At 42.1% G+C, this 27,207-nt stretch overlaps 1 protein-coding gene across 2 annotated transcripts; it reads right to left on the bottom strand.

The window, feature by feature from the left end:
- Positions 1-27,207, bottom strand: cacng8b (calcium channel, voltage-dependent, gamma subunit 8b). 2 transcript variants are annotated; one of them, XM_053887673.1, is made up of 6 exons: positions 26,763-27,207; positions 9,734-10,032; positions 9,137-9,361; positions 4,818-4,901; positions 3,228-3,368; positions 1-2,156 (listed from the first exon to the last, which is right to left on the bottom strand). In XM_053887673.1, the coding sequence occupies exons 3-6, from the start codon at positions 9,357-9,359 to the stop codon at positions 1,363-1,365; spliced, it is 1,242 nt and encodes a 413-aa protein (XP_053743648.1). In that variant the 5' UTR covers positions 9,360-9,361; positions 9,734-10,032; positions 26,763-27,207; the 3' UTR covers positions 1-1,362. The 2 variants fall into 2 exon arrangements, with proteins under 2 accessions (XP_053743648.1, XP_053743647.1); XM_053887672.1 differs by having other exon boundaries at positions 26,863-27,207.

Genomic DNA, 27,207 nt, shown 5'->3' with positions numbered 1-27,207 from the left:
ATTATTATTATTATTCATTTTTTCTATAAATTTCGTGCAATACAGTGTTTGGGTTTATCTCACATTTCGATAAACCAAAGTCGTTTGTCTAGTAAATCTATTCTCCACTACATACTATTTATATTGCCCACATAAATGCTATCTGTGTGCAGGTTTATCACATCTTCTCAAATTCATAAAAGAAACATGACTTCTGCTGAGCGTCTTCTTCATCCCACAGCCTGGTCCATTTCTCTTGGGTCGGTGGTCGGCGCAGGTCGTTGACATATTTTTACATTCTCAAGAACAGAAACAGAACCAGTTCCAAATGGGGGATCAGCAGTGGAAGCACAGTGAACAAAACCTTTGGGAGAGTTCAGGGATTGTCAGTTGTTAGACCACAAGCCATCAGACGACCACTGATGAGCAGAGGTGGGTGGAGTAGACCACTGAACAAGAGTCCAAGGGAAAGAAACTTCAGCAAAACTGCCAAAAATACAGACCCAGGTTCAACAGTGGTCCTGAAAAACGTGTTTAGACAAATATATGCGTAAATTACAATGTGGATTTATCCTCTGAAATGTCTCGACAATGCATCCCCTTGAAACCACACATACACAATGTATATTTTTTGCCACTGATGAGTTGCATGTGTCACTTTAGGACATTTCATTGAAAAAAATAGTTGTTTTTTTTTCTGCTCAGGCAGCAACCTTTGCCCGACTCTGTACAAATGTATTTCCGTATTTTTCTGCTGAGGTTTTTGTTAATGCCCAAGAACGAACAGCATCAACACGACTATAGCTACAATAACTACTGTTAACACGGAGTAGAATGGAAATAAGACAGGCTCGTCGTAAACTTGTTTTAACAAGGTGGTCACAGTCGCTCACGTTTGTTGTTGCATTTCTTTTTGTATTCATATTGGAAGACAATTTACAGTATTCACAAATGACTCATATGGGGTCCAAAAAAAGCAAAAACAAAAAAAAAAAACAAGCTTTCATTCTCCGATGAATTGTGCACACCCATGCTCAACGTTTGACACTTGAACACAGCTTGTGTGGAGAGAAACGCACAGTTATAGTCTTTCGAGGTCTAAAACTAGAGCAAGTAAGTTGCCCACACTGGTAATAACACAGGACAATTACAACAACAATCGACACGCACGATGATCTGGTTAAATTATCGCTATTATTGCATGACAATGTGACAAGCTTTTTGGTGCGGAGTCACAGTTAATTGCATTATGTCAATAGCAAAATAAATAATTTCTTAAAATAGCTTGTAAAGGTTCATTGTTGTTGTTATTATCTCTCAGTTATTACTCTTTCTTTTGTCTGCAGAGATTCAGCGGACACTTTTTCTTTTCCATTCGCCCCTCTACACTGGTGTGGTCTTCCTGTTGAGAGTATTGGAGTTGCTCTCTCGGTCTCCCTTCAGCCTGTCTAGTGTCCCCATCCCTCGCTCCCGGTCTATGGTGGATGAGGTGAAAGGTGGAGGACCAGATCCCACTGAGTTGGACATTGGAGCGTTGGAGTTGGAATTGGACGGATTGTGTGACTTAAGTGAAGGAAGTGTGCCACTCATCATCACACCTCCTCCCCCTCCTTCCTTTGGGAAGCAGTTGTGGAGCTGGTAGAGAGTGGCCCTGTCAACCGTTCCGTACATCGGTGGCAGACCCCCAAGTTTAGGGTCACGGGACAGCGTGTAGAGCGAGATATCACCTCCAGCCAGAGCTGTGTGAGAGCGAGAGTGAGGGTTGGGTAATGTAGAAACTGAAATGGGACCTTGGGACAGAAGCGCAGATGGAGGAAGACCAAAGTTCTTCCCTCCACCTCCCCCTACTGGTGAGGGGTCTCGTGAGCGTGAGGGGTCTGTCGATCTGGACGAAGAGCGGGATCTGCGGCGGAAGCGGTAGCTGGGCAGGCGCAGCATGGCATGTGTGGTCGTCTTGAAGATGTCGGTGCGTGAGCGACACCGCAGCTCCTTGTTCTTCTCAATGTAGATGTTGACGGCGAGGACGCCAACCATCTCGGCCATGATGAACGACAGGCCCCCAAAGTAAAAAGACCAGCCGTAGGAGTATTGCCACTTCTTGTCCTCGTCCTTCTTTGGAGAGATGTCGCCAAGTGCCGCCGAGATATAGACGATCACACCAATGATGTTGCTCAAACCTGAGAGAACAGACAACTGACTGGTTAACTTTACGAGCACTTACATTGGACTAGAGTCAGTTATTCAATGTTATTCAACATGTAAATGTATGCAGATGGAAAAGAATTCCACAAAACAAAATAGAACACCCACCACTTATTAAAATTAAGGCTGACATCACATCCTGCTTTACTGTCTGTTAGAAATAGAAATTTAGGTAGGCCCACAAATAGGACTGCGTTTTCAAGGTTGGCCCTAGCGCGGCTGTGTTTCACACCTAGTCCCCTGCTCTGTGTGCTTGCTAAAGTGAGAAACATCAACAACAAGTATCAAATCAACACAGTCAACCGATAGCATTACAGATGAGCCTTGTTCTCCAAGAAATGACATCATCACACACAACAATCAGCAGGACATTGCAATGCAAGAACTTCTCTAGTCCAACAGCAATAACAGCAACAGTGTTCTCTGCAATATTCTCAACCAAATTCCATCAAAAAAGAGAACTTGAAGTGAAATAAGATGTTGTCATATGGAACACAGGTCAAATTATAGCAAATCTGATCACAACTGAGTGTTGACTCATACCCCTTTTTTATGTCCCTTTGACTTAATAGTTGTTGCATTGTTCCTGCTAGTGTTTTTTCTGTTTTTTTATGGTTTCTTTCTTCCACACCACATACCCAGCAGCACTCATCATAACTGCATTTTCATTACAAATTGATAACTAATCCATGTGACCGGCTGATCAGCGCGCATCCCTAACTCTGCCAGACAGGCTTCATCTTGTTTTGGACAACTCACAAACGTGTCTGCAAAATCACGAGGGCCAAAAAAAGCAGAAGCGTCTCTGCAGCATTGTAGTGTTTCTGGAGTATTGTTTGGTCATTTTTACACGGTGTGGTAAATTTTTAAAGAATAATAACATTACCTATCCTACATGAATATAAATAACATCTTACAAATAAAATATATTTAAAAAAAATGTATTTTTATGATTTGTTGATGATCATCAACATCAACGTCATCAATAAATTCCCATATTGGGCTGATAATTCAGCTGACCAACCCATCACACTTTGTTCATTTACCTGCAGCCACAAAAAGGATTCCTGCTCCAAGAATGATGTTCCTTTTACTCTTGTAGAAACGGCTAGCAGCGATGCACACACCTCCCATGAGCAGAAGGATGGCACTGAGGATGGGAAAGATGTTGGAAGCCCTTACAACCCCTGGATTGAAGATGAGAAGACAATAAGTTCAGCTTGGACTCTGCAAGGACATGACAATAATACATACAGCACAAACACGTCAACGGCTTACTAAGATCCAAATACCAGATTTGTCAAGGACTTTAACCTGATCTTTGTGTTTTGCATTTCCCACAAGGGGTTGCCACAGCAAGTCAGCCACCTCCACTTCAATTTGTCATCCCCAAAGTCAGACCAAGCCTCTCCTTGAGGGTGGTCACAGGCTCTCATGCAACACTTGCCCTTTCTCATGTGACAAACATAATCCTGATGCAAGGCCTGGAGACGGAACACCACTCCAGATTGTTGCTCCATGTGGCACTGAGGATTGTTCAACCTGTGAAAACTGGATTTTCAAAATGTCACGTGTGGTCCCTGAATGTAACCCCTGCGATAAATGAGGGAATGCTGCATACGTAAACCTGAAGGCAGTACCAGTATATTATGTATTATACATCAGCATATGCTAAGATTGCTCAGCTGAACTCAAAATGAGAGACATGACATGTTTATTCAGGGATCATGCTATGATATTATTAAGTACTCGTATTGGGCTTCGATAACAGCAAGTACTCAACTGCCAGTACTTTGTACTCCGGCGGCAAAAAACTTCTTCTGCTGGAGCTGTTGGCTTCAGTGTGAACACAAATCCTTCAGAGTCTATTGAACAATACTTCACTTAAAGCGGATAGTACTCTAGAATATTAAGGAACAAACATTCATGTGCTCTTTATACGGCAGCGAACAGAACTGCTGCTAGCCATTCTAATATCCTCAACCCCTTTTCTCCAGCGATGAATGTAAAAGACAACGCTGCGTGGAAGGCAATTGCATGTTCCCTGGAGGGGCCTGGAAGTGTGATGTAGCGTCGTCACCACACTGTGTTTGAGGGCTGCTGGCTTTTCTGTACCATCTAACAAACACAGAGGATGTTCAGAACCTCTCTGCCACAAAACACATTCTTCGAATACTGAGTGTCACAGACATTATTCTGTAGCCACCATACCAGGCCGATTCTTTTTGAATGGATGGAGCTGCTCTCAGGTCAAGTATACAAGCTGTCCACCAGGTGGAGTCACGCCTAAAACCTTGAGAAAATCATAACCTGGAGCGAAAAATAGGAAAACGCACACACTCTCTTGATAAGTAGGCCACCCGAGAGGAAATGCCACCTAAATGCCAACAAAATGCCTCAGCAACATTAGAAACAGAACAGAAGCTCCTCTAGATGTTTGCCGGGGCTCCCATGTAGCATATCACAGAGCAAAAGGAAATGGCTCCAGGGCACTCAGCGTCAACTAGGGCATCCAATCTCTGCTGTCCTTTAGCGCACACAGTCACGTTTGCTTCTTGCTGAGCTCATCTACAAAGCTCCGAATAAAACCACAATCGTCATCATCTGTGTCCGAAAGGATGTTGAATGTGACTTACGCAGGACATATTCAGCACCATCATGGTCGAAGTCTGCATCTTCTGGGAAGTGGTTGATCTGGGAACACACACCCCTTTTGACTCCTGAAACATGAGAGAACAAACAGCAATGTATTTTTATTGTGTGCATCTGTGGATGTGTGTGTTGTGAGGACAGATTCTTGGCAAAACATCTCCGTGTGAGGACATTTTGGGCGGTCTGAACAAGGTTACGCCTCAGTTTGAGGATGAAGACTTCATACTAACTACCAACAAACTAACGACTAGCATTACTGTTTCATTTACTGTTTCATCCAGGTGACACTTTTGACTTCCAGCCACGTCCTTTGAGGTTTTTGACGGTGTGAATTTTTTCGTACTGCTGGCACTGTTGCTACTGGCACCTGAAATTGTTCGGCAATTTTTTTGTACCCCTTTCTTTCCTTTTTAGCATTTACAATGCGTGTTCTCAAGTCCTCACTGAGCTCTTTGGTCTTTGCCATGGCAAGTCTTGTGTTGAAAATGACTGAAATGTCAGGAGCAAGTCAACTTTCAGTCCGAAAACTGGTTAAAGAACAAAATGACCCTCAGAGACGACGGTTTGTTTGAATATCCTGTGGCTATCGGTCTTATCACTGGGTATGAATAATTTTGGTCATGCTGGCTTTGTTGTTCAAGTTTAATTTAACACCTTGCACAGTGTTACCTCGCATGACATGGCTGGTCATGGTTCTAGACTTGCCCACAAATATTATTTATGTCAACTCTAAGGTGAAATACTAATGTGTGACTGAAAAAAAACAACTTGTTTTTGATAGGGTATGAATAATGTTACATCAGTCAAATATGCCACTCAGTGTTGATACAAGACAATGCTGTTTTTTTCAAGGTGCAAAATTGTGTTTTGTATTTTCACTGCAACACTCATGCTCTGGCTCCTTGACTTTAATAACACTAGTAATTCCTAGCCAACTAAGTGCAGTAATTGCTGTCAAAATGATAAGAAAATGATGTTAACAAACAAACATACTGTGAAATAAAATGATCATTTTGAAAAAAAAAAGTCATAATGCTCAGCACTAATTCCATGCATTGCTAGAGGTAAATCTGCATACTTGAAAAAGTGGCATGAATAAGCATCAGAACCTTCAGCAAATTATCGTCTGCTGACAGGAATAGCTTTCCTGTGGTTCCCTCAGAAGAGTTGGGGAGGACACATCTTTATCCAAAGCATAATGTGCCTCCCACCCCTGGGCATTAATCTTTCAGAGCTCTCATGTCCTGCATTTCCACACTGGCTGCACCTCAATGCACCACCGCACTACTGAGGATCTTTCTTGGCTCAACAGCCCACAAACACCATGCCGACCTCTAAGACACGCCAAGATCGCAAGCTCACCGCAAGAGAGTATGAAGCGGAATGCTAAAAGATAAAGACTCGGAAATGGAAAAAAAGTGTCATCTGGCAGATGAATTATGTTGAAATAAAAGAGTGGAGCAGAGTAGCAGGAGGCAAAATGAGGCATTGGTGGGAGTGTGTGGGGGCGCGCTGCTGCAGTGCTGCCGCGACTGTTGTTTAAAATCAGGAAGCTGACAGAGGAGAGCAAACTGGCATTGTAGAATGGTGAGGATATACCATCATATCGGTAAGAAACACCCACCCTCTTCCCCTGAAAGTCTGTGTGAGGTATAATGAACCGACAGATTAAGTTACAGTGACAGACAAAGATTTAAAGAGGCCTGCTGCCATTTTCTGTTTGTACTATTGGTATAAAATGATCAAAAGAATTCAAGATGGAGATAAATGGTTTGTTTTAAGCGACGCTGCTTCATTATAATGCACAATATGCGGCCTCTCTCATGGGGACGTCCTGACTAAGCATTATTGATCTGGCCAATAATGGAGCTAAGCTAGAAATGTTTGATGTCTTTCTGAACATCTAACAACTTGTGAGGGAAGTGACTCCAATTCAGTATGGAAGAAACATCTAAAATATAAAATACTATTTAATTCCACAACTGATAGCAGAAATGTTCTGCTATAGGCCTGAAACGACTCGTCCAGAGGTTCTTCACCTTTTCGATCTCAGTGACTGAAATGCGTTGTCATTTAAGGGGACAATCGCATAAGCTAGAGCTCTGACTGACACGACCACAGGAGAGTCTGTTTGAAACACTTAGGAACAGAAGTGGCTCATCAGAGAATTGTGAGTTGCTGTAATTATGTTGAAAAAGCCACAAATCAGCCACTTGCCCCTCAACAAGCATCTGACACAGAGGTGAAATGTGAAAACGATCAGAGAATATGGTGGGAAATATGGCTGAAATGTCAGATAAACATAACAAAAGGGAAGAGCGCACCTCTTATTGATAGACACACAGCCTCAAAGATCTCAATAGAGAGACAAAGTAAGTTCCCAAAACATGATGAGATACTCAGTGCAGAAAGATAATTAGGGACAAGGTGAGAAACAAAGAGGAACCTGACATTGACTCCGCACAGAGGATACCCATAGTGTGTGCCAGATCACGCCCCATCTTCATGAAATCCCACCAGGAAGTGATGAAGTCCAAGGTTCTCAAAGCATGGCTGGCCAGAAATGTCACCGTAAATGATAAGACAAGGATTATATTCTGCCGCGATTACCCACAGAAGGTTTGTATTTATTCGCTGCAGAGTTAGTAACTTCAGATGGCACCAAGACGGTGACCTACCAGACCTAAGAGGCAGCAAAGCATGTCCCCTGCTGCATTACCGAAGGCTAACTGACTGGAAGGTTCACGTGGTAATCGCAAACTAAAATAAATCAAAAGAATATGTACAATATAAATCTTATATATAATGATTATTTATGATTATTTGAACAGTCACATTTAACCATCATGTAATTCTTAAAGGTTTCTAGCTAGAAACACCAGTCTATAAGTCTGGCTTCAGAGGTGGAGACAATATTTCGACCTGTGCAGCTGAACCCTCTCTGAGCCAGTACTTGCTATGCAAAAGATGTTTCTGTGGTTCTTATATAGTAAGCTGAGATTTCACATTCCATTTTTCGTGAGATCATTAGAAATAAAGTCACTCCTTCGATTAAAAAACGTATACGTCTGAGACATCTTTCTGCCATCTCTGCAGTGTGAGGAATGACATGGGGCGCTTGGTTTTATCACCATTGTCTCAGGGGGAGTGTCAGCAACTGTTCTTATGAATTTATCCACTTCTAGTTCCTTATTTTAGACAATGAGCGGTATCACTGTGACTGACACAGTTCACCCACTCCACTTGATGATGGCCTGCTTTGTTTAAAAAAATCTTGGCGTGAATTCCGTAACTTTAGTATGAATGTCCTTCAAACAGCTACTTCTGCAACTGCTTCCACATCCTCTTCTTAAATAGTTTGACTTTTTAACCCCTATTATGTAAACTATGATGTCAGTCTTCTTGCTCTAATAACTTGATGGTCAAACATCGAGGAGCTCAAAATCTCTCACGTGAAGAAACATTCTAACTTGACTGCACTCATCTAGAGTCAGGACAGCAAACTGCTGTGAATCATATCAACAAGGTTTGCGGATTTTAAAACACTGAGAAGTCACTTCACTATTGCCCATTATTGAACACTTTCTTGAGACCACCATGAACATGGATCATCTCATCAGCCTTTCCCATGAGCACAGATGGTTATATGAATGGTTATTATCGGTAGTGAGCGAGACAATAAGTGGTACTACAATGTAGAAGATTAGTTGAGACACTTCTGTGACCTGCTCTAACATAATTCAAGACACTTTCCTTTAAATAAATCTGCTGGATCCAGTAAAAACACCCAGACTTCCATCTTCCTATTCACCTAAAGCATTGGTCCACCATGTTCTGGGGCATCTCTTCAGTTGGACAAGTCCTATTTCCTGACCACAGCCGAGTGAACGACTGTAGCTTGAGCTGCAAACCAAGCTTTTTTTCCTTTTGGCTGGGCTCTTTGTTCTCCACAGACCTGTCTGTCGATTGTCAATCCCTCACTTGTAATCAGAGATTAAGTGTAGCCCACTCTCGACCATGCCATTGCACTGGAAACTACTCCAATGAGAATTGAATGTTGCCAACATCATCTACAGTACGCAGTGATGAGACCCTATCTCTGACATCTTAAAGCATTATGTTAGTAAAGGAAGTAATAATGAAGCCTTTCTTTAAGTGAAAACACATTGCACAGTGGCGATTGTTACCTGCCGGCTACTGCAGTTTAGAATTTGAAAGTCAAAACGTGGCTGACCCATATATGCTCCCGTCACAGCGTTGACACTGCTTCCTTTCTTAAAAGAACTTGAATGTCTGTTCTTACCTTCAAGGCAACATATCCTCCACAGTCCAGAGTGGGTGAGTGCTCCAGGGTCCTTCTTGTCCTTATTGTGGGGATCGTCCTGCGAAACATTGGCCGTGCTGTTGCAGATAAGGGCACGAGAATACAGCCAGTAGTCCGTCCCTATTGCCACTGTCATCAGGCCGAAGGCAGCGAATGCCCCCACGGTGGTGAGAAGGATCTGGATCCCCTTCTCACACACCATGCCTTTGGAGAGAAAGGTGGGGAAAGTTTAGAAAAAGAAATTGGAAAGGACATTGAGTCTAGCTAACATGACGACAGAAGTGGGTGCTCAGCGGGGAGCAGGAGGAAGAGGACAACAAGGTGTCCTTGGAGGAGAGTTGAATGACTCTGCTGACTCGGCTTAACAAGACAGAATTGATGTCAAAACAAAAGATCACATCCTCCAATCTAAGACTTCTCCATATTCATGATCCTGATGCTTGTCCCTTCAGAAACAGCAGGGCTGGGGATGAATGCCTAAGCAGCACCAGCCGGCCTGAATACTGCCCTCACACAAATGAAAGACATATTGACAAGGACCATGATGAAAGGGGCATATGGTCAGAGGGTAGTTACCTGATGGCGTGTTTCTATCCTTCGACTCAATTTTGAAATCTTTCTTTTCCTCGACAGTGAAGAAAGTGCTGTCCCCTCAATCCGGACAGCATCCATCGACTATCCCGCCCACTTCCCTCTCTCCCTCTTTTACGCTGGACTCTCGCTGCTGCTTCTTCTTCTTCGTCTTCTTGTTCCGCCTTTCACAGTGGAAAGTTGGTTGTGCCGAGGGTTGTTGCTTGTACACTTGTCTGGCTCCCAGTATTGTCTTCTGTTAGCAGGAAGCTCGTGCACGAGGGCCCATGATGCCAGCTCCGCTGCTGCAGACAGGGATGAGAAGAATTGACTCTTTTCAGTGCATTTAAAGAGAGAAGTGTCATAGCAATATCTGTTCATCCATCTCTCATTAGAGGTGCTGAGAGCGAGTGAGACATCAAACGCATCTTCGGTTGAACCACTCCATATCGAACACGTCCACAAGTAAATGTTTGTATTTATTTGCCCTTGAGATTCAGAACCAACACAATCTCTCTGAGCCCCTGACTCTTTGTACCCCCTGGTGGTCCCAACAACCAAACAAGCTCTTATAAGAACAGCTCAATTTTCTCAACGGCAATTGCATTCTCTATTCCTATGTAACGTTTTTTAAAATGACCTCATTTAAGAAATACCACATTGAAAAAACTTTTTTAGGTAATTTCTCTACACACATTTCACACTACATCACAATATTTTTATACTCTACTTTTCCTTAATACATGAATCATTTTTCTTCTTTTATTATGACATGAGCTTTCTTTAAGCTGCTTCATTAATTCCCATACAAAAAAACGTGCACCCCACAATAATCTCCACAGTGAATTTCTTCTTGAGCTAATGTGCCAGTCCCCCTAATTCTGGTTCAAAACAATGGTAGGCAATTTTAAAACTCAATTTGTTCCATTTGCCATCAAGTAAAGCTGAAGCTGAAGTGAGGATGCGGTAGAAAATTTGTCAAATAATTTCTTGGCTACTCAAATTTTCACCATGTGGGGCCACAAGGCATTTCTGCTGATGACTGATGACGTATGAAATATATTTGTTAATTTTTTCATTCACGGTCAAACAAAACAAAGTAACAAAAGAATATAAATAACACATCACAATGTGTTGCAACTCATTGTTAAAAAAAAAAAAAAAGATTCCCATAAGAATTATGGCTCCACCGATCCCACTCCTGGTATTCAGCCTCTTAAAGCGGGATCAGGCATAAAGAAAATTTGCCGAGCCGTGAGCCGGTCTTGGCACTAACTGCAGCTTTGCTGAAGCATACTGCAGCATAGTTTTCAATTTCCAACACAAGCAGTGTGGAGTGTCGCGGCAGCTCTCCACTCAGCCGCAAGATACGCAAGATGCATTTAAAGAGACCACTAATCTAGGATGAGATAGCTCAGTAACCTGAGATCAGATAACCATGTACTCGTGGTTCACTATTTGTCGCAGACTAGGATGAATTAATGGATGTCCACAGCAACTCAGTGTGTGTGTTGAGCAATGGATTTAGAATGATGAAAAAAATAAGTTCAGTTAAGAATATAATCATGTCACAAGATCACGTGTCACTGCGCTATCCAATCATGAAATAAATTCCTCACCAAGTCTCAGTAACTAAAGATGTCATGGCAGGTGCTTAAAACTACATTCCTAAACATATAATCCTCCTGAATCTCTTCATCCTTGGTCTGGGTCTGCGTTTCTCTCGCAGCAGAGATGGAGCAGGTAAAAAGGGACGACCATCTGCAGTTTCACCGGTGTAGGTACCAAATCTGTCCACTTCCCATTTATGTTCGTTTATGTCTGTTTCTCTCTGCGGTCTGCTGAACAACGCATGGTGATTGACTGGAATGTATGTTTTTATTGAATTGTTTTTATTTGGTATCGCACAAAAAATCAGAATAGACTCCGTAGTAGACAATTATACACCTACAAAGATATTTTTAGTGATTTGGCAGGGGAAATACGCATCCATGAAGGAGTTTTCACCCTTACCGAATCGATCCTACCACTTCCGTGTAGGCTGAAGCAATTATTTTCAATTCAAATAATTGCAGAAGACCAGCCAATCACTAAACATGCATTAATCTTCCCTATTAAAATGAATGAGCTCTGATGCAAATCTCCACTTTGATGCGTCAATATAGGTCGAGACAATTTTATGACAATAACTTCAAAAGAAATGAGAGTAGTAAACAGTGGTGTGTAGGTATGTAAACGTGAGACAAAAACCTAAGCTTTTATACAGTGAGCACTGGGAAACTGAAAAAAAATACTTACACTAGTAATGGACGATATAGACAAAAAGAATATCATGATACATTTTCATCATTTCGCCGATAAAGATAATTATTGGAATTATTTTATTGTAACAATTATCACGATAAATACATTTTTATTCTATTCCATGTCTACACACAACAGTCTCTCTTGAAACTGTTTATTATGAAACTTATGGAGTTTGTCTCCAACATCATTATTTATGTTTAAATATAATAACTATCTAAGTCTAGAGAGATGACATTCAATGTTTCACGTCTCTCATAGTGAAAAACATCCCTGAACCAAAGCAAACAGATGCTTTTGTTTGCTTTTGTTCAGGGATTCCTCCATGTTTGTTGTTGTTATTATCTTAGCGGCGATGTGTTTTGTGCATCATCCCGCGCATTAGCAGATAAATTTGGCACCTACACTGGTCAGACACGAGTGGATTTAATCAAATCTTAGCTGTTCAGAGTTTCTTGCGTCAAAAGTACAATTAAAACTGCGATTATGAACTACAGTCATTTACACTCAAATGGCCAGGTGCTGTGCCATGGTTTCGGCTTCATGCAGCGCAGAGCTGCAGCCCATGCTGTGGTGTCTTTTCTGCTCTCACAGTAAAATGCGAGTAATGTCAACACATCGTGTATTATTATTATCACTTTTCACAGGTTGATTTCCTGTCTGTACATTCCACTCCACTGTTGCACGTAGTGCTGCTTTGAAAAGTTTCCCTGCCGATTTGAAGCGGTGCAGTAGTGCACTCGACATTTGGTAAACACTTTAAAATAATATCAATGTTGTAATTTCACATCATCATATTCATTTTTTGCATTTTACTGAAAGCATGACCAGTGTTATCCCACAGCATGGAAAGATGGTAATACATGATAATACATTGGATCGGAATCAGCTCATACCCAGAGCCGAGGTATCGGTATTGGGACCATAAAAGTTGGATCAATACATCCCTAATGGTGATTTTTATTTGCTACAATTCAAAAAATGTTCCCAAATTGTTTTAAAAAATGCTGGCCACCATTTTGCAAAACCGTGTGACATCCTGACATCACTGCACAGCCTGTTCTGGAATGCATACACGCACGTAAAGTCGCAAAACAAAGATGGCGGGAAGAAGATCCAACCAGATCCACCTTCGCTACAAGCATTTCAAGATTCACAGACTTCCCGGAAACACCAAGCTGGGCACGACTCACACGGCGTGCAAGCATTACTAAACATAGATCAAGTGCACACAACAAATACATGGGTGCATACGTTTTTCACTGAGACACCTGTGCCTTGCCATGAAAAGGACAGTCACCAGTAAAGGCACTTTCCTCAGAATTTAAAAGGCAGCACGTTTAATTGAACTACTTTAATTCTGTCATGCAAAACAGATTAGATTAGATCATGATCAGAAATCATTAAGTATAAAATCGTTTGAATCGAATCGTGGCCCAAAAATAGCTACAGAATCGATTCTATTTGAGAGCTAGTAGAAAGGTAGTAAAACATTCACACCCCAACTGTATATGTCTGCTCACTATTGAATTTTGGGATCTAATATACATACAAAAATTGAGATTTTGAAGTCTGCTCTCCATGTGTTGTGGAAAGAAATGGAAATCCAGTGGTTGAATGAAGATATTTCATTTCATCATAATATGTAGGTGAAGTGTTTACACTTTGATTGTGTCAGATTTTCTGTTCAGTAAGTCGTACAAGAATGATGCTTGTGAACAATGCAGAATGTGAGATGCTAGTTTATAGTGTGCAGGTTTGGGCATCATTTATTGTCGGCTTAAAAGAAACATTAAACATGGAAATCAGTCATGTGAACGTAAATATAATGTCAGCCAAAGTAGCAGTTTAACGTTGGCGCTACAATGGCATTTGAAGACTACTCAAATACTTATCGTAAAGCAGTACACAAGTACACAATCAAAGCGACATTTTTCCCAATGAATAGGAGCTACATATTTCAATATTTTTTCCACACTCGCTTATTATATATGTTAGGAGAGAGTCAGTGTAGTAGTGACACAGATACTGACTAAAGACCCCATGACTCCAGAGTCAGCTCTAGTCTGAATAAGAGGAGCAAGAGGGGGAGGCAGCAACCCGACATTGTTACCATAGCAACATTGAATTCCAAAGTCTAGATCAGTACAGAGTGAGAGTGGGGGAAGAGCATGGTGATGGAGAGAGAATAAGGCAGAGAGAGTCAAGAGAGACTGAATGTAAAACAGACACAAAAATGAGCCGAAGTCACTTGTCGACTCTGACCAGCCGTGACAGTGAGCTAATGCAGTAACAGTGTGAGCGCCGAACTGGCCATGCTTGGCTCCATTCTTAGACAAACACCCGAGAAAATAGACTCACACATTATTTAACGTCATTATTTATTACACATAATGCAGCGCAGTCAGAGGGTTTAATAATTGAAGATGCAATATGGCACCGTGATTGAAATAGGTTACATCCTGTTTGCATTGGGGGACCCGAACCAGAGCTGGAAGGAAGGAGGAATCTCCACAGAGGACCGTTATCTCTCTCAAGCGCAAGAGTGGCTTCAATATGGCTGTGAGGGAATAGGATGTGTGTTTCCAACGACCTTTCGACCTGATCAACATAATGCCAACCCTGAGGAATAAGAACATTCTCAACAGCTTCCAAACACACATCATGTCCTAGTGTGTGCGTCTATGACACCACAGAGAAATGAATGACCTTAAATAATTATCAACTGAAGTTAATCCCTCTGAGCGCGACTTTCACGTCCAGATGATCATAACTCAATTATACGAAATACTGCATCCAATAATTAAGAAAGAGGAAGCAAGTGCGGGAGGAGGCTGGCACTGAACAGGAGTCACCGTTTCACAGATCCCAGCGAATGATTTGAGATGCTGACTTAACATGTAGCAGCTGGTGATGAAAAGGAATGAGGTTGAAATGTGGCACAGTTTTAAGGGCAGAGAAAACAACATCAGCAAATCCACCGGAGAGAGAGAAAGAAAGCTGCTGCAGAAGCTTTCAGGATGATATCTGGAATTTGCAGTGGGTTGACTGAAAAATAAGACTTCAGATGGAATGTTGCGCATCACAGGTCACAATATCGATGCCAATTATCATCTTATAAACTGAGGCCGTGGTTGCCATCATGTTTTCCATCAGCCAACCTCGCTACCTTGCTGTGCCTTTTTTCCAACACTGTCTCACTCCTGGCAGATAAGGTGCTATTACCAAGTATGGGTGTAAGAAAATATTGATACACTCAAACATTGCAATACTTGATGGCATGATACTGCAGCAATATTTTAAGTGCAGAATATTGGTATTTAATGAATAAATACATGGGTAAATCGACTCCTTCAGCACTTTGTAATAGAGTCTGTTATAGCGTGAGCTATAAAGTCACTGTCAGTTAAGCTAACCAACACTATTACGGTTGAATATGAAACTGTGAAATGTAACTAAAGGGCTAACTGGACTCATAACATTTTAAGTCTTATAAGATTATTTTTATTCTTCAAATAATAAAGTAAGTAATATCTGTTGTCAAGTAGTGATGTGAGCTCATGATCTTCTCCGAGAATGTGTTCCCTCACCACTTTTCAGGGGCACTGTGAAGTGTTTTTGTCGCGTGTATATTTATTTTTCATCATATCCAGGCTTGAGATTCTGTCTCCAAAGGAGAAGCTTATTGTCCAAGGTTCTTGCCAGCACCCTTTCAGAATCAGAATAGAATTTATTGCGAAGGTCAGTGGGGGTCCCACCAACTAGGAAAGTGCTTCGAAATAAAGCGCTGTTAATAAATAAAATGAATTAATTTTATTCTAAAGTAATACATTTCAACCCCTATGCTGGGTTGTAACCAGCGCCTCCGGATCTGAGATCATGGGAAATGTTTAAAACACCACGAGGAGGGTTTTTAAAGGTTTAAAAGTAGGGATGCGCTGACCGATTGGCCACCGATCATGATCGGCCAATATCCTGATCGGCAAATGCCAATCACTGTCATTGCAGATCAGTAAAAACGATCACGTGTGACAGCTGGCACTCTGATGAAGCTCCGTGGGTTGTGACGCGTCTGCTCTTCCCTACTCACAGCAACACACCTGCTGTGGAGGTTTTTTCAGTCTGTCATGTGAAGTTTGCATCCTGCAGCACATGCAATGGGAAAACGCTCTGCAAGGAAGCATGTTAAAAGGCTTCAATGGCACGGATTATTTTCACAATCTAAGGGGCTTTTTACACTGTGCACTCTGTCTTGAGACAAAGTGTGTTCGGCTCAGACGTCCAACATGTGAACACAAGCAAACCGGCCATGGACTTCATCCCAACTGAAGAGCTGGCCCTTGTCTCTCCGCTGGGGGTGAGCTTCTCGCCTCAGGCGACTCCGCGCTAGATCCCAGAAACTATGTGTACTGCGCGACTCCACACAAACATGATGAATGCGGAGCAGTAAAGGGTGTGATCGCTGTCTGGACGGACAGTATCATTCAAAAACAACTTTGCAAACTCCCAGAACACGAAGGGGCACAGCAGCGGGAGACTGGTGCTACAGAACAGGAGTCATTGAACAGCGCAGCCAACTAGATAAAAGCCTGATGACCAGGCTGTTTATGATCGAAATATGGTCGTAAACAGGCTGATGACAACTTCCTTGAGACAAGCTTCGTCGTGGGTCACAAACCAGCAATTTCGCCCAGAGCGCCGCCAGCTGAGGAGAAAAAAAAGGACATCGCCAGAGGTAGGGGCGCAGCAGGGGGGCGAATTGGACTCAGGACAGAATCCGCAGTGTGAAAAGCCCCTAAAGCACCAGCAGGTGACAGAGCATGGAACGTTTCCGTCCTCAAATTCAGGTCCAAATTGCCATTGCCATGTTACTCAAATCCACACCAACTATCAAGCCTAACTGCGTCTGAAGCTTCTGAATATGAGCTACAAAATCGTAATGCTTCGTAAGGTCGTAATGTCAGTGCAGTAGTGACACGTCAAGATTCTAATATGCCATTAAGAGTATGAAAAAAAAATCACAATTACAGCCGCAATAAAAGCCACACTGGGGTTTAACTTTTGCAGCATGCTGCTTCATCCGCTATTCATTGCATCCATGAATCAACCACCAAATTGCTTGTTGAATAAATGATGACAGCCATAAAACATCTTTCTTCTTACACATGACGTCATGTGCTCGCTTTCAAAGACTAAACCTGACATGAACGCTTTAGATTTCAGGAAACATTTGCTAGATGTGGTCGTGTCATGGCATCATGGAGTATTAGGATGCCTCTTTGACACTCAGGGGCTGAGATTATTTATCTGCCCAATCATGAAACAAATCTTCACACCTGAGCCCCACAGCTGGGGCACACACATCGACGACACACAGGTGCACAGACAGAATGAACACACAGCGACTCAAACCGATGAGCGCACAACAATGAAATAAAAAGCATTGTCCACTCAGGTTATTTGAGTTCAGCTTTGTCTGAAGAACAGCCCGAGGAGCCAGTGACAGTCACACCTTGGTCCAAGAGGCTCCCAAAATAAACTGTCCCTGCATTACCGGGGATGAGTATTAAAAGTGACTACAGATGGAACAAAAGGAGGGCCATTCATTTCCATTTTTATTCCAGAGATGGCAGCGTATTGTTAATTTATAAGAGGAGCAGAGCAAAGAGGAGAGATGCAGATTCTTAACAATGAGAGCGATGACTAATGACTGTGTTTGGGTTCTTAATCATAGGTTAGACAGTCAACTCCGCGCAGCACGAGCAGTTTCAAGTGTGCAAACTGGTAATAGATGCTGTTATCCACCCACATTAAAAGTGATTTTCTAATACGACTGTTGCACTGTGGACAACATGCTGTCATCTTTCAATCCAAACTTGATCATTAAATCCTTGTCAGTACATTTTTACGACGCTGCTAATGTGGGAAAAGCCACTAATGCGTGATAACCATGTCCATCTTTTAAAGCATGAACAGCTGAAGAACGTATAGCAGTTGGGCAGCACATACACACACAAAACCCCATTCACCAATTTGAGCATCTGATAGACCTGTATGTCGCTGTCACTAATCTCATCCTTTCCCTCCTTGACTCCAACCATGACTGATCGAGCAACAGCCGCAGAGCTGGAGGTAAAGAAGAGAAGCACAACACCGTACAAGCCAGAATCACATTTACTAGCTATACTACAATAAATGATGACCTCTGACTAGGGATGCACCAATCATTCAGAGGCCTACTAGTGAAAAAAGGCAACATTCGAATGAGACACCGAAGCCGAAAAGTGACAGGTGACGCGCTCAAACACCATGCAGCGCAACCTGAACCAGGAGGTGAAATGACCCATGCATCACACGTTTCCTCTTTATTTGACTATATCTTTGTTGTCCTTGGTGTTAAGTGTTAAGCGTAGCCAGTTCCGACCGTCATCATGGCGACGCTTCAGTATGATCCAATGTCTGTATACAGTATTGAAGTTTTTGGTTCTGTTAAAGTGTTGGAGAGCGAGAACAGAATTGCAGTTTCGCGTCATAGCTTAGTTGATAGAGCATCAGAGAGTCCAAACATACCAACACAGTTTTCTTCCATTTTTTTTCCTCTGTATGTAACATCAGTGCTTAAATGGAAACATTGGATTTATATGTATTTGGGGATCTGGACATCTACCACACCAGATCTGAAAGTTAGTCTTTTTGTGAATATATATGTTTAATATGTCATAGAAATTGCTTTTAAAGGATAAATTGGAAGTGTCATTAATAATGAAACAAAGCCTGGGTGTGCCAAACTATCAACACAAAAATATCCTTTTCCACTGCTGACCTCTGAAATGACAAACAAATCTTAAAAACCAATAGCACCAAAAGACAACAAAATCATTTTTAAAATTGAAGTGCAGGAAGGTGAGCATGCCAACATGCTTAGGCTTGGGGCTGGCGCTCTTCTTTGAAATGATACTTCCAGCTGCTGACAAGAGGCGTTCAGATGGTGTAGAGGTAGCCGGTCTGCACAAGAGTGACTTCGCTATTGACGCAAGTGTTGGATGCTTTGCTTTATTTGCCTTCCACCGAGAAAGGGGACTATCAGTCTTCAGAAGAGGCTGCCCTTATAAGTACATCAGCGCTGGTAACAGCATAACAAATGAAAACAATAAGCTTCACAGGTTCCAAGCCGTTGGGTTGGGTGGAGTGTGAGAGCTTGGACTTTATTGTTGCACTCAGTGGCCATCTTTGTTCAAGTGTGATCATGTGAAAGGTGCTCTTCCACCTGGTAGCAACATCCTGAACAAGTTTATTCTCTGGTGTCCCAATCTGTTTTAGTTTGTTCTTCAGTTTACTCAAAGTCAGTTGACTTTTTTAAAAGTGCTCCACTAGACATCTTCTGCTCCCGGAGTTTTTGTGATTTGAAGGTGTTTTAGAGCCAATCCATTGTAATGTGTGACCTCCACCCATGCTTCTCCTGCAGAATGTTTGCAGCCAGGGCAACGTTGGCCCCATTGTCATGGACAACAGCCACAATCTTACTTGCAGAGATCTCATACCTTGCCATGGCTAGCTCAATCCATCCAGCAATGTTAGATCCAGTGTGTCACTCTTCTAGTGGCATGGTAGTGAGACGCAAGCTTTTGAGTTCTCATTCATCACATATAAAGTGACAAGTGATGCCAAGATATGCTTCTGTGGAAATGCTCGTCCAGGCAACAGCTGCTGGGGCTAGTTCTTTTTCAATTTAAGAGCATCTTTAATGTAAGTGACTGCAGTCTCATACTTCATTGTCTTCAATTAGTTTTGTAAAATGAGTTCTTGATGGCAAGGTTTAGCATGGATGAAAATTTTGGATCATCTGCTTGAACCCATAATCCTCAACCATAGATATTGGTCTCATGTCCAAGACTATCATGTTGAGAATGCTCTGTGTCAGAATTTCTGCTATTTGAGGGGTGCACAAACCCCTTTTCATGAAAAAAAAACCATCTAAATGCCTCTGCTTAACACTATTAAAACAAAATAAAATGGTATATTACTGCAAAATTCAAGTGTATACACTATTTATCACGCATAATACTTGACACCTATTGTCACTGATTTCTTAAAATAGAGTAGAATAGATAGAATGAATGTTAGGTATAACAGTTCATAAGTACAGGAAAATTGATTTTTAAAATTATTTTTTGTTGGTGACATCACCAATGACGTCAACAAATCGTTGCAGCACTAGACACACTAGACACCAACGAAGCTTTTAGTTAAAGAGGCGCCATTTTTTTCAACAGGACACCATAAATTCTGTTTCTACTTGGTAATTTTGCTGAATTTGAATCTGCTGATTTTCATTCCTTCACGGACCCACGGCTTTGCCGTTGTGGGAGCCATATTTGGTTTTGTGTAAACCTTGCAGTCCATATTCTGTGATTTGCGACACTGTTGGCGGGATGAAAGGCGCGCTCTTGCAACATGGATGGTTGCCTCTCATAAACATGAAACCTGTAATTTAACTTATCATATCAGAGAAGAAATGACTGTGTGCTTTGATCAATTCCAACACGATGAAAGTGTAACAAAACTCTAGGTTATTGAAAATAAAATAAAAAAATGCAAAGGGACAAACAAAATAGATCAAACAATGTCAAATTATTGAGCCCAATTCTGAAACATCAAGCAGCTTTAGAGCATTATTCAGGCATGTTCTTATAGTTTTTATGTCTTCAGATTCTTGCCACAGATTGTAATGAAAAAATAAACCATTAAATCCATTTAATTCAGACATGCTTTAATATACCTCTTCAAGGAAGAAAAAAATAGAAAAACCTCACAGAATGCTGCAACTATTCTGTCAAAAGGACAACTGAAAGCATTTCGTTTGACGTGAGGCGTCGCAGTTTGTTGAATCTCCTGAGACTTTCCTACGTCCGTGAAATATTTACATTCTGGCCACTTGTAACCGGACTCCGAGACAGAGAGCACTATTATTTATTAATTTCAAGCTCTTTGAAATTAATGATTATTTCTTGGGCTATTTTGCGCGCACTGGAGTTGTTCAGCGGTAGCTGCTAACAGCCTGATGCTGAGGAATCAGCGGTCTCACTTTCATGAGTCCTGAAAACTCTCTGTGCTCTGTCAAGTGCTAGTGCTTTAAATGGCTGTTGTGCTTATGTAATTTTAGCACAGCATTCAGCATTAGGGATGGGCGATAACTTATCGTACACGATACCGGTATACCGGTAAAAACAACTTCTGCATATCACGATAAATTCGATAAACACACGGCACACTCGCTGTATTGGATTTGCATACATGAATAAGACGAGACCGTGACGCCACCGTACTCTCCACCTCCGCAGCATTTGACAGCCGACACAGTTGTCGAGAGTTTGATTGACTTCGATTCACGATCTTAGTTTTAAACTCATCTTGTATCATAATACAGGAAACATTTGATCATGACACTAGTCGACTCTTGTGTCTCTGGATCGGTGTTTGTTTTATTAGATGGAGTGGTCTTAATAGGTTTTATGACGCGGTTATCAGCCTCGGTTCACATCAACACCTGCAGGTCTCTCGCTGCACTGGCGTGTCGGCGAATCACCTTCGAGAAAATAGTTGGATATTCGACTGACATCCGATCCGTTGTTGGCAGCAGTATCCTCAATTTAACCACAGACTGTCAGACACCATTGAAGTTTATTTTACTACACTTAGTTAGCTATTACATTTAAACATGAACAAATAATGACCAACTTACTAAGTTTCATCATAAAACAGTTTCAAGAGAAACTGTAGTGTGTACAACACATGGTGGAATAGACTGAAAATGTATTTATCGTGATAATTATCGTTATCGCTGAAATGACAACATTTATCGTGATGATTTTCATTTGTCCATATCGCCAATCCCTATGCATATACTGCAGGATGCAAACTTTAAATGACAGATTGAAAGAACCTCCACAATAGACATTCCGCTGCCGAGGGAACAACAAGTAGGAAGGAGCGGATGCATCGCAACCAGCAGGGCTTTATCAGAGCACCGACTGTCACACGTGATCTTTTGTTGTGATTGGAAATAACAGGCAGTGATCGGTACTGACCGATCACGATAAAATCGGCCGATCATGGCTTGTGACCGATCGATCAGAGAATCCCTAGTCACAAAACACAAGCAATAAATCATTCTTTACCAACATGAAATCTGGTACAATCAACATTTGGCCTCGGGATGCCAAAACAGGTATTGGGAATCAGTCCGATACCTGGCTTGAGTACACATAACCGTACTCATAGAATGGCTACTGATACCACGAAACAGAAGCATATAGTTTTTGAACATCACTTTCTGACATTTTTTCTTTTTTTTTGACCGTCACCTATCTACAAGTAAAAGTGTACTGAGGAATGTAGTTCAAATCACAATATATTTGGGAAAAAAACTCAAAGTAACTTGCGTAATTGCGTATGTACTCTTCATCGAAACCAGTGAGTACTCATAAGTACTCTACACTCTTTCCCTGTAAGGCAGGTATGCATAATGTGATGAAATGAGATGCATATATTGACATGAATTACTAATCTTTATGTAACTACTGAACAATAAAAGGAAAAAAACTCTAATCACTGTAGAATATTGGCTTCAAGCCGTGTAAATATGTAGTATTGTTAATTTTAATAACACTAGAGAAGGAAACAAAGAACTGCAGCACAGAAAAATAATCAATAAACTCAACCCAAATTACAGTGTTGCCATGCGCCTACAACCCCTTAACACAGACTACTCACCGACTACCATCTATTTTCAGGACGTCAAGTAGAATTTCAAAATTCAACACTGACTTGGAATCACACCTCACACTAAACGATCACAGATCGCACAGACAATCTGACTTGATACTTGACCACGGCTCGGTCATCATCAGACCGTGGAGTGACACGGGCAGACAGCGCGGTCCCTGATGAAATTTAGGTGTGGCACCTCTGTCCTTAGTGGAGCGGCTTGCAAGGTTTCTACCACAGTCTTGCACTGCCTGCTTCAGCTCTGCAGAGCATTTTGTTTCTCGCAGCCTATTTCAGAGCATATTAAGTCAGTGCTGCAATTAGTTGTTCAATAGTCAACTATTAAACAGCCAGGTAAACCTTGGTGTACTCCAAGTGTTAAAGGTTTGAAGTGAAACCTCATGTTAACTATTAGCAAAGAGGCACATCACTGTTTCCACTGAGTGTCGCTGCATCTTTATAGCTCTAAAGTGGATAGAATATGAACAAGACAACTCTGTCTGGATGGATTTTGGACAGGTTCGATGGGCAAGATAGAAGCTAGAAATAAATAAATAAATGCAAGACAAGTACATTCTATCTTGCACAATAAAGCTTTCATCCAGAAACACTGGTTGACTATTTCTGTGAAATTTTAACAGTAAGTGAGCAATTGTCTATCACATCCAGATTTGGGATTGTTTTTCAGAACTTTACTTCTAAAACCTTACTGTTTTCGTATGCCTATGACTGCCCAGACATATTTAACCCATAACTGAAACGACAGACTTCCGCCACAGTGTCAGACTTACAAGCTTGTGTTCGCCGGCTGTCTGAACTGTAAGTAACAAAAGCTCTCAAAAAGCTGTAAGCAAACACATGACAGGAGTCAAGTAGAACGCTTCAGATACAAACGCTTTCGCTGCCCTGAAATCACAAACAGAATTGTTGGACCACAACAGTTTGCAAGTTTGATTTATACTCAGATAGCTACGGCTCTGCTTTGAAATTGAGATTAAATGTGTTTGATCTAGTGATACAATTTTGGCTGCACCATCAAATCGAAGTCAGGCAACTCAGAAAGATAAGAGGTAGAAAAACACCCTAACAATAGCAGGTATGTGCAGCACCGATGGTGAAGTCCGGTCTCTCCTCCCATGAGACACAGAGACAATGAGCTGCCCAGCAAGCTGAGCGAGGCAGTAGTAGTACGAATTCCTCTTGTTATTGCAGAGCTGCCAGGCTTCAGATCATAATGACTTGGGCAGCACATGAAACAAGCAGGACCTGTGTGGGCTTCCACACCGATATAGACTGCTATGAGTCACTTGGCAGCGTAAACAGCTGATGATAGTACGACATAGCTAATCCAGGATCCAGAGAGACAATCATTAAGGTCACAAATGCACAAACGGGCTGTTGTGCAGTGTGGGAGGAAGAGGAGGTGTGACGGGCCGTGCGCTCTCAGAGATGCTATCATTGACTGTCAACAGAGCACGCTTGAAGATGATTTATTAAAGCACAGCTCAATTAAGGAGCCGGTTTCAAATACAATGAGTGAGATGCTAACAGAGGGCGAAGCTAATATAAGCCTGCCGCCCACGCTTACCTTTTAAATGTCGGAAGAATGCAGTGGCACTTGAAATCATGGTGGTCATGACTTCATAGTACAAATACCTCAGGCAGAATGCTGACATTGTTCGAGCTTTTGTAGCTGATATGATGCGTTTAGCATCACCAATGACTGAGCTTCAAGAGCTTCATGATTTCCACGCAGTCATGGTGGTATTCATAACTGGTCCATGATATTCACGTCCACTTGTGACTGGCTTGGTGACAGGAGCATGCCGGCGAGAGAATAAAACTATGGTTCTCCACACATCAGTTATGGTGTTAACAATAAGTGCTTAAAGGTTTAATTGGGTTTTGTTTCATTTTCGTCCCCATGCTTTTTGTAGCATTTATCTGTGAGCCAGTTTGACCGCTTTCTGTTTCTTCTTTTGTTTTCTTCTGCTCTGCCGTGTGTGAGTTGCACCACCATGTGCATGTTCTGATGCTGAGCTCCACATTACTGTCTTTTCAGTTCTGTTTTTATAATATTGCGATGTCGGTTTGATTACTTGAAGTACTTTGTATTTTCACAAGCCTGACAGCTGTGCGTATTGTGTGTTTTCTGTTGTATTCTGTTGTCAGATTTAGTTTAGTTTTTTTTGTACAGTGTATGGATGTCATTATTTTCACCCAGATCCTATGATTCGCTATTATAATTTGGCTCTTTTTCTCCAGGTCCTGGGGTACTGCCCCTAACCTCATTGTTTCAGGCCATTTGGTGCATCTATTTTTTTTTAAAAGGAACATTTAATGTTAATTTTTTGAATCATCACTTTTTTGAGTAAGAGTGTTCAGAGTGCACTACAACAAAATATCAAATAATATACTTTGGAGAAAACAGCGTCTTGTTCTTGACTGTGCATACTGCTGGTGGGGCATTGGGCAAAAGTGCACATCAGCATTGACAATCACGGGCATGAAAAGGTCACATGCCACCAGAAATGCACCCAATCTCCACTGTAGAATCTGTCGCTTTAGGATTTTGTGATGGAAACGCCCCATAAATTCAACTAGATAGAATATCTTCTGCTGCTCGTCCCACAACATCTTTCACAAGTAGCGTTTAACAGAGTGCTGCTATGCTCTTGTTTGTCTCCAACAAATCGTACTGAGATACTTAAATGTGAAAGTGGCACATCTCACCTAGAATTCCTTTCACCAGCCACTGTCCTTTCCTTCACCCCATCTTTTGAGCCCCACACCAGAGTCACAGGACGTGATGTGACCTCTTCAGTTTTATTTTGATTTAGACTAAATGATCTGACTTTTATTTTTATTTATTTACTTAACTCCATGAGGGATCTCATTTATGACAAATTCTGTTGTCTAAGTTGACCATTATTATTTATGGGTTTCCTAGTGATAAGAAAGGACATGATCAGAAATGATCAGGGGCATGTGCAAAGAGGTCTGAGGGACGGAGAAGAACATTGGAGATAAAAATAAGAAGTGATGGATGAAGACACCAGGTTCAATGAGAAGAGGAAGACAACTGATGAGGTTCATAGATGTGGTAAATGAGAAGCAGAGCATCATAACCAGACAGTGGCCAGATCTCCATTCTGCCGGGCTAATGTCTTAAGCCAAAGTAGCCAGTGAGAAGCAGGTATTATAAATATCCGATAAAGCGGCTCTCCCACGTCTCCACTACAGCGTGTTGAGTGGTTGAAAAGAAAGAATGAATAATAAAAGCTGCACTTAGTCAGCTTACACCAGTTGACTGCTATGATTGATTGTTTAACTATGGAGAACTAGTGACACAACAACACCTGCAAACAAAGAAAATACTTCGGAATTCTTTTCCCGCCATCAAACCTCTGACAACTCCACTGCATTCTCCTGCAGCACCTCTAGCACCAGTGGTGCAGTGAGCACTCCTACAGCATCACCGACAAACTCATCCCCACCTTCAGTCCAGATGTTGAAGGAAGCGGAGTGATTGATCTGCTGCCAGATGTTTGTTTGCTCTTCAAAAGTCCACTATGACCACAAATGTTGAAATCATATGGCCCAAATCCTGCAGAAGGCTGAGACACTGGCCCTGCAGAACCTGCAGGATCAGACATGATCCTCTGGAACAGCATGAAGCGCACCACACCGCGTGTATATCATGCAGTATATGTTATCATGTCTGAAAATGGACGCCGAGCATCATGCAGGCTGGCTGAGACAAAACTCACTGGACTGGGAGACAAATGACATGATAATGCGGCCGGAAACAGATCGAATTTGGGCAGAAGGAGTCGTCCATGTGTCCCCATCGTCAGAACGATAACGCTTAAATTTACATAACGCAGGCCCGCCAAAAGCACATCGCTCATGTGTTATATTAGAGGAGTGCGAAGATGTTAGGAGGACCGTTCGATGTACTCACAGCTGATGCTCCAAGTTCCAGAACAAACCAGTGTGGCGTGGAGCAGTTCCCAGTGACGGAGCGCAGATCAACAGTGTGGTCCAAATGATCGATGACTTACCTCCTTCGGGGTCTCTGAGGCGTCGAGATGGAGGGATGACGCGGGATGAGAAGACGGCGACGCGGAATGGAGAGAATAAACGCGAGGATGGCGTTTGGCTGGCGATGACTAGAGGCGTGCAGCTCCGACGCGCAGCTTGGATGTATGAGGGGCTAATAGAAAACACGTCACTGAGCAGAGATCAGTCTTCAGTGAGTGTGGACGCTGCTTGAAAGTACTGGGGGAGAATGCGTCGCTCCCTCCCCTCCCGTTGGACGTGGCTCTCTCCTGCGCCTTTTCCCACCTCCAGCATCCACTGAGACAACTTGTCCCACCCTGAAACTCCCTAATGATCATGAGATCCAC

This window comes from Synchiropus splendidus, chromosome 15 (assembly GCF_027744825.2).
Source record: "Synchiropus splendidus isolate RoL2022-P1 chromosome 15, RoL_Sspl_1.0, whole genome shotgun sequence".
NCBI lineage: Eukaryota > Metazoa > Chordata > Actinopteri > Syngnathiformes > Callionymidae > Synchiropus > Synchiropus splendidus.
This window is presented reverse-complemented; position numbering and strand designations above follow the sequence as displayed.